Source organism: Erpetoichthys calabaricus, chromosome 3 (genome assembly GCF_900747795.2).
Source record: "Erpetoichthys calabaricus chromosome 3, fErpCal1.3, whole genome shotgun sequence".
Taxonomy (NCBI): Eukaryota; Metazoa; Chordata; class Cladistia; order Polypteriformes; family Polypteridae; genus Erpetoichthys; species Erpetoichthys calabaricus.
In genome coordinates, this window is record NC_041396.2 from 25,623,166 (window position 1) to 25,635,183 (window position 12,018).

General features: G+C 40.5%; 1 protein-coding gene across 2 annotated transcripts in view; it reads right to left on the reverse strand.

The window, feature by feature from the left end:
• Positions 1 to 540: 540 nt before the first annotated feature.
• ngfb (nerve growth factor b (beta polypeptide)) overlaps positions 541 to 12,018 on the reverse strand; it is a 72,299-nt gene continuing 60,821 nt past the window's right edge. For both annotated transcript variants that reach the window (XM_028796496.2, XM_028796495.2), the window contains one exon: positions 541 to 1,614. In XM_028796496.2, coding sequence (XP_028652329.1) covers positions 845 to 1,603 — 759 coding nt within the window. In that variant the 5' untranslated portion in view covers positions 1,604 to 1,614 and the 3' untranslated portion in view covers positions 541 to 844. The remainder of the gene's footprint in view (positions 1,615 to 12,018) is intronic.

Sequence of the window (12,018 nt, forward strand, 5' to 3'; positions counted from 1 at the left end):
CCTCACTCATATAGTCAACATCTGTACGAGCGTATACTGTATACTAAAGTATTGTGACCACGTGTAAAGTGGTAAGAAGGTAAAATGCAGTTTAATTTGTTTTATGTATTTTAACTTTATATTTTGTATTAATCATTTTTATATGAATATTTTTGGGTTGTGGAACGAATCATCTGAGTGTCCATTATTTCTTATGGGGAAATTCGCTTTGATATACGAGTGCTTTGGATTACATGCACATTACAGGCACCACTGTATGAGCTTATCGCGGTCACACTGTAAATGCTTGTCTTCGATGGGTGATGCATTGTAAATGCAGGGCACAGTATTACTTATCCACTAGCCTGGCCACGACCCTGCCTGACTGGCGTGTCTGTGAATAGGAGAGTGGTAGATCCCGCTACAATAAATAACCCTGCTCTTCCTGTTTCAAGCTGAATTAAAGCTTACTTAGCTAAAGTACTGAGACGCAGCCTCGTGTTTTGGGGTGCAAGACAGGGACTCATGCATCGCAAAGCAAAAACACCAGTAACACTTAAAGCTTGTACACAAGGTTTTAATAAATAACAAAAAGCTCTGTTCTGTTGGTTTGTTTTTTTGTTTTTTTTTTTCCTTTCGGTAAATTTGTGAACATATAAACTATAAATACAACATGCAGCTCTTATAACTTAAAACATCTTGACACAATAATTTACAGACTGAGGTAGGGCAAGGGTCATGGAAAAGGATTTTTGGTCAAACAGAAAATAAGAAGTCAATTCTGGTCTCAAATCGATGTTTCTTTTGGCAGGCTATAGAGCAAAAAGTGTTCGGATGTAGGTCCAGATGTACAAGTCACTATTGGTCAATGGATTGGCCAGTGTCTCCAGGACTTTCTGCTGAGCACACAAACACAAGCCGTGTTGATGCGGATAAATCGCCAGGCCACCAGTTTGTTTTCCACTGTCAGAGCCCGAACAAAGGTGTGAGTGTTGTTGCAACGGGAATTCCAATGCTTGCTGTCGATTCCCCGGCATCCCGACTGCTGTCCCTGCTTGATTTTACATGTTGTTTCAAAGAAGTACTGTTTGATGATGGTGTTGTTGATGTTCACCTCTGCCAGGACACTCACCTCTTGCCCCTTGATGTCTGTAGCTCGGGTTTTGTCCCCCACCCAGGTGCTAATGCTATCACACACTGAATACTCTCCACGGTGCAAAGCTGGAGTTGCATGACGCTTTACTCTTGACCCTGGCATCCCAGGGACATCGTCTATGGCTTCATCATCTTCTGGAGGTTGAGAACTGAAGAGCACCCTTGGCGAACGGTATCGTCTCTTGGTAAAGAGTCTGGCATCCACCGTAGTGACTGTGTTTGTGAGGGGGTCAGGACTCCAGCTCAGTGGCTGCTTTTCTCTTTGAGTATGGCTTTCGTGTTGGCTGTGATGGAGCTGGGAGGCAAAAGCAGTCCTTTCATTTTGCTGTGCCATTGTTGCCATCCCAATTGGTGGAATGTCCAAATTATCCAGGGTGTGCTGTTCCTCTCCGGCCTTGGCATCACCCTTTATCTGCTCCACAGCTTGGACAATGATCAAAAACACCAGGGCCAGCGTCAACGACCTCATGGGCAACTGTCCTACAAAAAAAAACCAAAAAGAAATCAGATGAAAAATCTACACCCAACACAATCTGCAAAATTAGAAAAGAGGGCATTTGAGATTTGCACATGAAATAGAGCTGCATATCATAGAACTACTGGTATTTGGATTGGTGGGCACAGTCCAACTCTTAAATGCCCTTCTTTGATTACTCTGACTCTTACGTGTTTGAACACTAATATTCACACCATCACTATGCCTACGCTCTCCTCAGTTTTATGCAGTGACTTTGTACTTCTCCGGTGAAAGGAGCTATATGGCTTTCTGATCTATAAAAGCATAAAGCACCTACTACAATAACATGTCAGTCTATCTATTTATCCTATTTCAGAATTAAACAATTTGTCTCCCAGTGGACCAAGTTTGTTCCTCTTCAAAGAAATATGTTGGGAAAGTTCAATTTTGGTTTTCAATATCTCGACTACTGTGCAGTGTACATATTATTGAAATTTCAAAATCTCCCATTGAATAGCATTGGTGAATTTATAAACATTGACGAATTTGCAGACTCATTTACTGATTTAATTTTTGTAATGATATCTTATATACAGCATGGTGTACATGTTTTTAAAATTTCAAAAATTCCCATTGAAAAGAACTGGTGAATTTGTGACCTCGTCTATCTTAAAACCAAGAAGCATTTTGTGTGATTTTAACTGCAAAATAGTTTGCTGATTTAATTTTGGACACAACATCTCGAATACAGCGTGGTGTACACATTTATGAAATTTCAAAATTTCCCATTGAAAAGCATTGGCGAATTTGCACACTTGTCTGTCTTAACAGTATTCCCACTGGTGGAAACATTTTTGGAATTGCTGAAGAGGAACGTTGTCCAATGCCTGCAGTGGTTTTTCTTTGATTTCTTCCACAGAACAAAAACTTTTTACTTTTAGTAATTTTTCATATGTGGGAACAAGAAAAGTCCTCAGCCGAAAAAGGGTGGAGTGCCCTCTCAGGGTTGGTAGCGAGATCCTGCCCCAAGTGGGGAGTTCAAGTATCTTGGGGTCTTGTTCACGAGTGAGGGAAGAATGGAGCGTGAGATCGACAGGCGGATCGGTGCGGCGTCCGCAGTGATGCAGGCTCTGCATCGGTCTGTCGTGGTGAAAAAGGAGCTGAGCCACAAGGCAAAGCTCTCAATTTACCAGTCGATCTACGCTCCTACCCTCACCTATGGTCATGGGCTATGGGTAGTGACCGAAAGAACGAGATCGTGAATACAAGCGGCTGAAATGAGTTTTCTCCACAACGTGTCTGGGCTCTCCCTTAAAGATAGGGTGAGAAGCTCAGTCATCCGGTACGGGCTCAGAGTAGAGCCGCTGCTCCTCTGTATCGAGAGGAGTCAGATGAGGTGGCTCGGGCATCTGATCAGGATACCTCCTGGACGCCTCCCTGGTGAGGTGTTCCGGGCACGTCTAACTGGGAGGAGGCCTCGGGGAAGACCCAGGACACGCTGGAGGGACTATGTATCTTGGCTGGCCTGGGAACACCTAGGGATTCTCCTGGAAGAGCTAGAAGAAGTGGCCTGGGAGAGGGAAGTCTGGGCATCTCTGCTCAAGCTGCTGCCCCCGCGACCCGACCTCGGATAAGCGGAAAGAGGATGGATGGATGGATGGGAACAAGAAAATGTTGCCCTGAGCAAGATCAAGTGACATTTCCCCTCGTTTGAAACGCGAACACCACTCGTAGACCAGTCTTTTACTTAAAGCTTCCTCTTTAAAAGCAGTTTCAAGCATTGCTACAGTTTCAGCAGCTGTTTTCCCTAAGAGAAAACAAAATTTAATGTAGACTCGCTGTTCTTTATGATCACCCATTACAAAAAGTACCAAGCAACCAACACCAACGAACATGGAATGCTGTACAAACAATACAGAGCAACGCCACTTAGCAGACTGCCACAGAATACTGTAAGTGTGCTACACCTCGCTAAGTCTAGATGTGGGTACCCCCTCGTCATTTTTTATTTCTTCATCACTGTACAAGGTAATACTGTCCCTTATAGGGTATGGAAGGCACTGTAAATATCATTATATGTTAACAGTCTGCCACTACCTATGCTTGAATATTTGTGTCAATAAAATATTTACGATTTTTTTAATTGTAAATACATTGGCAAAAAAATCTAAAATCACTTTTATGCTTTGCCATTTTGGGGTATTGGGGGGCTACTTGATGAGGAAATAAAACAAATTGAAAATGATTTTAGCACAAGGCTGCAGACAACAAAATACTTCCAGAAGGCCCTGTAAATTAAAGTAACACCTTTAAGCTCAATTTTTTTGCAGATTTGTATAAACTAGGGGGCTCTGCCCAGAGGCGTAGCTAGGGTTTTCAGCGCCCGGGGACAACGGAAGATTTCATGCCCCCTCTCCTGTTTGCCAAAATGCAATGGGGAAGGGAAATTTGGCACCCCCTGGATGCTGTGCCTGGGCACAGATAATCCCCCCTTGCCCTCCCTAGCTATGCCACTGGCTCTGCCCCCTGCTCACTTCGCTCACCAACCCCCGTGCAGGCGCTACACGCTAGCCACTTCACGGCTCTGCCACTCACGTATGGGGAAGCACATGTACAATTTAAACAGATTGTTATTTACATGGGAATTGTTGCATATGCATAATAGAACTAACTGTTTTATATTACAGCAAGTAATTAACTATAGTAAAAAATAGTAAAAACGTAATTAATTGAAAGAAAATTATGTTTCATGATGCATTAGAGATATTCATTGCGTTATATGTTTTCATTCTGTTCGGCTTTGAATTTAACATGCAAATACTTTTTAAACTTACACTTTTACTGTAAAACTTCAGTAAAAACAATATTTGGAATTAACATTTCGTCAATATCGCTTTGGATTTTGATTTTGTGTTTGGAGTTACATTGTGACAACACAACATATAACTGCTCGTGAGTGAATATCGTTTCTTTCTCTCTAATAAATAAACCGACTTTTTCAAATGTTTTTCCCCGTGATTTGTTAATTGTCATAGTAAAAGCTATTCTAATGGGAAACTGTAAATGTTTTAAAACAATTGCCATATCAAGATCTCTTATGGTGTCTGTTATCCGCGAAATATGTACTACATTACCTTTCTTGTCACCTGTTAAAAGTTTACAATTTTGAATACAGCTAATCTTGTCCTATTGCATAGCCCATCACCTCATACATAAATTACGCAATAACATTACGATACATCCTTCTTTCACCGGTAATTTGGCCAGTGGATGACCAGATGGTGTTAAAGGTTGTAGATATTCTGCGGGATATTGTAAGTTGTATGTTTTCATCTTCCGCACAATCACCACCAACTGTTTCAGCATAGTCAATTGAGACGCATTTAAACAATCTGCCGTGTAACTGAGCGACAATTTTCACATTAATTCGTTTGACTTCATCGTTTCTCAGCGCTAGGATTGCCGTGCAATCATTTCTTCTGTTGATAACCCTTCAGGATGAAATTCTTAATTAAGATTTGGACATAAGTCTTCTTTTATTGGGAACTTAAAGTAAGGAAAACGTAAAAATTTATAAGAGCTGATTGCGCAGGAACTGTGTCTGACAAAAGCATTCACATCAATGAGAGGTGAGAGGACCGCAGGCATGGACCGTAAACCGGAAATGGTTTAGAGGAGGGCGGAACTTGAAAAAATCTCTTGGCTATAGTCTCGTCTCATCTCAAGATTTTCTTTTGTAATAGAGAGACATTGTGCTTGAGTTGCTCATAAATAAAGCAGGCATCTTGATGAAAGTGGGGAAAACAGTGTGGCGAGTGGCTGGGGGTGGTACTCAGCCGGGACGCCCAAAAGGGCCAGAGGAGGTCTTACGCCTCCTCCAGACCATGAGGGGGTGACCGCCCTGGTGGCTTTGGGGACCACGGGAACAGAGCTTAGAAGCTCAACCCTATAGGGGCCTGTGGTCACCGCCAGGGGCACCACAATGCCTGTGGAGCCCTGGCCCTCAGCACTTTCGCCCCACCCCAAAGTGCTTGGGAGAAGAAGACCATGGACACCCGGAGTGCTTCCAGCACTTCCACCACACCAGGGAGTGCTGGCAGTAGCTCGTTGGGAGGCACCTGGAGTACGTCCGGGTGAAGATAAAAGGGGCCACCTCCCTTCATTCGATGGCTGGAGTCAGGAGCGGAGAAAGACAGAGCTCGGAGGAGAGGAGTGGAGGCGGACCTGAGGAAAAAGCATTGAGGAAGAAGGCCTGGACTTTGGGATGAAGTGGGTTGTGTGTGCTTCACTTATTGTACATAGTCTTGTAAATAAACATGTTGTGGTGCTTTAAACGATGTCTGCCTGTCTGTGTCCGGGCTGTTCCCCACAACAGTTAGATAGGCAGTTCATGATTTGAGGCAATGCAAGCTTTTAAATTTCAGATTAACAGTAAAGCAATCACAATGAAATGGTAAAAATCAAAAATAATGAGATTCACCCTAGCTAGATAATTCAGACACTTACTATGGAATTAATGTGATTAGATATAAAGATTAAAAAAATATTTGGGATGATTTGCATTATTTTGCCAACTACCTTTCAGCAGATTCTTTTTTGATTAAATTAGATATGTAGTCAAGATTAGTGTTCATAATACTGAAAAATTAACAAAAGAAAGAGCCAAACTTTCAGGATGATCAAAATCACGTCTTTTTAGAATATTTATTACGTTGCACCCTAATTTATCCTTTATCTCAACATTAGTCATATGACTAAACATATGAGAAGGTGCTGCATGTGTTTTTTTTGTTTTTGTGCCAAGAAATAATTCCTTAATATAGAAAGCTTACACTTCACACGGTTCCGAGGACTTTTTGGCAACCACAAGATCAGGTATCTGCTCTAAGATAATAACACCTGGATATTAATGGTGATTAGTGCACTCCTTGGGGCCCTGTTCTTATTATTGGAACAGAAAAAGGAAGCCGTTGTGTTAAATTTAAACCACACCAAGAAGAAACTCCTCTGAAGGGAAGACTTTTGAGTTTTTAGCTCCTAACATTTCAACCCCCGGAGTAAAGACCTGAGGGGGTTTGATCAAGGCATAGACAATTGAAAAGTTATTATAACTGTTATTTATTTTTATAGAGTATGATTTTAGATTCTAAAATAACATACACAGCAGATGCAATTAAGTCATTTTTTTTCCCAGGTGGCCTATGAACATGACTCACGTACGGTGGCGCTACCTCATGATTTCACAAAAATATATATACAGTATATTGCAGTTGTACTTGTCTTACTTTTTTTTTCAAGTTTTTTCAAGTTTGAACTGTTGTTGTTGTTATTACTGTGATTGGTATCATCATAGACATCGTCTGCGGTGCCCATAATGGTTAAGTGCTTCTGTTTCACAGACTCAGCAGGCTGATGTCGAAGGCCATACTCGGCGTCTGGGTGAGATTCCCCTGCAGGTCTTCTAGATTTGCACCCACATCTTCACAGATGTGCAGGTTAGGCTAATTTATGATTCTAAGTTAGTCCGTGCCCGCACATGCCCTGTTATGGACTGGCAACCCAAATCAGGGTTGTTTCCTGCATTGTGCCCAGTACTGCCAGGATACACTCTGGTCTTCCAGTGACTCTGAATTGTATTAAATGAGCTTGAGAATTAATGTATGTACTACGTTTTACCCACACATTAATAAAACATGCTCAGTCTAGTTTGGGGTCTGGTGTGGAGTGGCATTGGGGAGGGTGTCATCCAAACAGCACTGGGCAGAATGCAAGGAGCGGTCATTACTATAGTCCAGTCCATCGCAGAGTACAGCCATGTGCGGAGACACACTTACTCATAGGGAACAGTTTATCTTACCTCATATCTGGGATGAACAGTAGAGTATAGGGGGCAATCTGCACACCGAGAGTGACAGGCAGTGATCTGAAAGCAGTCTGGGGGAGCCATGAGGCAGCTGCACCACAGAGCTGCTCAGCTTACATTGCCTTTTCTGGTTATGAAGTGCAGAACATTATGATAGCTGACAGCTACATTTATTTCTGTTATATTTGGTGCCATCTTGTTATCTTATCTTGTTATTGTTGTCCTCACAGGGTTAGGGTTAGGGTTAGGGTTAGATTGTGGGTTCGGTTCCTCCCTGTGTGGATAGCGCTTTGAGTACTGAAAAAAGCGCTATATAAATTTAATGAATTATTATTATCTTGTTTCATACGTAATTGAAGTAAATGGGGTGACCCGGTTGGAACCCCAACATTTTTTCTGAGTTCTTATTCTTACTACTGGTCGAGGACAACACATGTACACACAGCGTAATACTGCCCTGTCACTTGGCCTGGGAGCAATGGAACTAGAACTATCCCCTGAAATTGCTTTCAAATTACAAAATAATAATAATGATAATATATATCTTTTAATTTTATTGATTTTATTAAAATAAAACAAAATTCCATACAAGCAAGTTAAATTTTACAAAACTAAGTTCGAAACAAATCAACCCCCACCCCTGAGAGAGAGAGAGAGGCCAAAAGTATAAAACTTTAATAGATAGATAGATAGATAGATAGATAGATAGATAGATAGATAGATAGATAGATAGATAGATAGATAGATAGATAGATAGATAGATAGTGCCTTTCACATTATCTATCTATCTATCTATTTAATAGATAGATAGATAGACAGCTATTATAAAAAAAGGAATGAGAAATTGCTTCCTCAATTTAAATGCGTATTCTAAGACACGGGTGTCGAACTCCAGTCCTGGAGGGCCGCAGTGGCTGCAGGTTTTCATTCTAACCGTCTTCTTAATTAGTGCCCCGTTTTTGCTGCTAATTAACTTCTTTAGCATTCATTTGAATTAACTTGTCTCAGACCCCTTAGTATTTTCTTTTTCCTTAATTAGCAGCCAAATAATAGTGAGACACAAAACAAGCCACCACATGAGCAGCTCACCTGTGCCCATCACACAATATTTGAAAATAAAGAAAGGTGAAGGTCTCAGTAAGGCTGATCTCTCAGGTCACCAAAACATTTTGATGGTGTTCTTAGAAAAAATCAACAGTTCTGGAAATGTCTGCTGTGGCAGAATGAGAGCAGCAACAGGCCATGAAATTAGATAATGAGTTTAATTAACAGCAAGTATCAACTTCTCATTAAGAAACTGGTTGGAGTGAAATTGGTTGGAGTTTGAAGCCCCAGTTTAGCTGGTCATCTGTTGGCTTGTTTCATGTCTCAGTTCTGTTTGGCTGTCACTTAATGAAGAAAGGAATAAATTCAGAGAGCCGAATCCTTAAAAACAGGGCTATTAAAATGAAGGGAAAACAAATTTAATTAGCAGTGGAAACTGGTCACTGATTAGGAAAAGGGTCTGAATGAAAACCTGCAGCCACTGCGGCCCTCCAGGCCTGGAGTTCGACACCCCTGTTCTAAAATGTTATTGATTTGATCCTGCCAGGTTCTGAAGAAGTTCTGCACAGATCCTCTAAGTGAGAATTTGATTTTTTCCAATTTCAGATAATAAATAACATTAGTTACCCACTGACTTAAAATAGGTGAGTTAGGATTCTTCTAGTTGAGCAAGACAAGTCTACGTGCCAATAGTGAAGTAAAGGCAATTGCAGTTAGATTGTCCTCCAAATAATAATAATAATAATTATAATAGCAGAAAGAAATAAAAATCCCTAAAACACACATTCCTCAATTTATTCACAACCACCTCCTCCTATTACAATGCCCACCCTTACATGTTGTAACAGGTTTCCATATCCAAGGCAGCACACATGTTGTTGTTTTTTTTTTTTAATTATTACCAACATTAGTTTAACTAAAGCATTGGATTTACATGATCATAATAATAATTGGAGACTTAAAAAATAAGCTCCTCAGTTTAATTCATATTTAAGGACTCCAGCATTTCTATTACTTACTTGTTTGCCTGTATTATGTACATTTGAATTTTTTATTTCACCACTTTATTAGTTCATTTTGTCTGCGGTAGGTTGGCACCCTGCCCGACATTGGTTCCTGCCTTGTGCCCTGTGTTGGCTGGGATTGGCTCCAGCAGACCCCCCGTGACCCTGTGTTCGGATTCAGCGGGTTGGAAAATGGATGGATGGATGGTTCATTTTGTTGAATTATTTATTCTTTTTGACCGTCATTTTCTTCTTAACTTCTTGTAAATCACTTTGTGCTACACATCTGTTTTTTTGCAACAAAGCACACATTCATATCTCCTGTCTTAAAGTCGTATCACATTGCACAGTTTTAACCAATGATTTTCAGTCGTGCCCTTCATTTACAGAGTCACCTGCAGTCGTATCATGTGACATACCCAGCGACTCAGTCCAGTCAGTCTGAGACTCGCCTGAGCCAATCAAGCAGGTGAGTCATAGGTGCGGGCTTGTGTGTGTGTGGGAGGTAAGAGCCAATGAGCTGTCAGCTGGAAGTACAGTGCATATAATTGAGGTTTAAGGTTTCTTTATTTAGTCATGTTTACACAAGAAATTTGCCTTCTCAGTTGCATCTAATAACAGACAGAATGAAATAAAACAAACAAATAGAAACAAGGCAGTTAGATAATGCATAGTTACACCAAAAAAAAAGTTTACAGGATTTACTGTATATCAAAACCTTAATCATTATCTCCGATATTTCTTTTTGAAAAGTCGAATGGCACAAGGAAGAAAGGAATTTATGGAGCGATTTGTGTGGGTTTTCAAAGTGACTATCCTTCCTGATTTACTGAAGTTTAGTCCTGATGTCTGTCATCAGTTGAGATGATTTCCGGTTTCTTTAACATTGCCTTCTGACACACACTAGTCAAATCATCTACGTACATCAACCCCAATAACTTTAGCTGCATACTTCGTAATCTGCTGTATCTTTTTTGAGTTTTGGTTTGTCAGACTATTAAACCAGACAATGAAACTGAAAGTGACCACAGACTGGATCAGACTGCGATAAAAGGACAACATGAGGTCCTTGTCTACTTTGAATAGTTTGAGTTTATGGAGGAGAAATAAGCGCTGGTTGCATCTAGAGAATATTTTTTTGTATTAGTATTCCAGCATCTACGTAAGTTCCTAAGTCTTTATATTCAGTTACTATTTCTACCTCCTCCCCCAGAACTACAGATTTCTGTCTCTTAAAATCAAATATCATTTCTTTGGTCTTTTTTACATTCAGAGTGAGAGAGTTTTTATTGCACCAGTTTACCATACAGTCCACTTGATTTAGAAAGTGGCTTTCATCCTCCCCAGATATGCGTCCTATGATCATGGTGTCATCTACATACTTGATAATGGAGCGGTGGTCATTGTTCTGTCTCAGGTCACTTGTGTACAGAGTAAATGAGTAAAAGAAATGCAGAGAAGGGAAATGAGGAATGCTGGGGTTTTGGACGTCACAGACAGAAAAGAGGCTCATCTGTCTGATGCACCTTGTTTTACATAAGACGGCAGAATGGAAAAAAAATCAAAAAAGGTCCAAGACTGTGGTTGAATTTGCCATACCTGTAAAACATTCATGTTGGCAGCAGCTCTGCAAAGCAGCATTTTATTAGCTGTCAGGAAAAGAGGCGAGCACATAAAATTCTTTGGAAATGTGCTGGAAACTCATCATGCAATCGTCTAATTTGACATCCCCTATGATTTCTAGTCTTGTAATGTGACATTTTCATGTAATAAGAAAAGCAGCTGCAGCAGGCAAGTTTAACATCCCCTCAAACTAGAAGTCAGATTGTGTGACATCATCTTAGCAGTGAGCGAAGTGCCCCTCTTATCTTTACTGAGCAACTTATCTAAATGGCCAATCTGTGTCCAATGATTTGTATGTAGTGCCTTGTGACATTTGTCTTGGTTATTGAAACATGCGATTCTTGTGTAAATGTTATTACACACCTTCATATGGGCTTCAGTTTACTATAAAGACAAGATGAAGGAATGGAAGCATTGCACATTTTAAGCAGAGAAAAGCCAAGCAAAATGACCCCTTTTATTGGCTAACTAAAAAGATTACAATATGCAAGCTTTCGAGGCAAATCAGGCCCCTTCTTCAGGCAGGATGTAATCAAAAATAAAAGGTGACATTTTGCTTGGCTTTTCTCTACATTCATAATGGCTAACACGGTACAACACCCTAGTACTACAGACATTTTAAGCATAAACTGTACTTATAGTTACACGGCACTGAACAGTGGTGCATCTAGATCAGGGGTAGGCAACGTTGGTCCTGGAGTGCCACAGTATGTGCAGGTTTTTGTTCCAATCCAGTTCCTTAACGAGAACTCAATTATTGCTGATGAAGCACATATTGCTTAAGTGACATTTTAATGCTTCATTTTAGTGGTCTCGCTTGTTAAGGTTCTCCAACCTTAATTGCTTATTTCAATCTTAAACTGCTGCATTCAGTGTTTTAATTGCTCCTTATT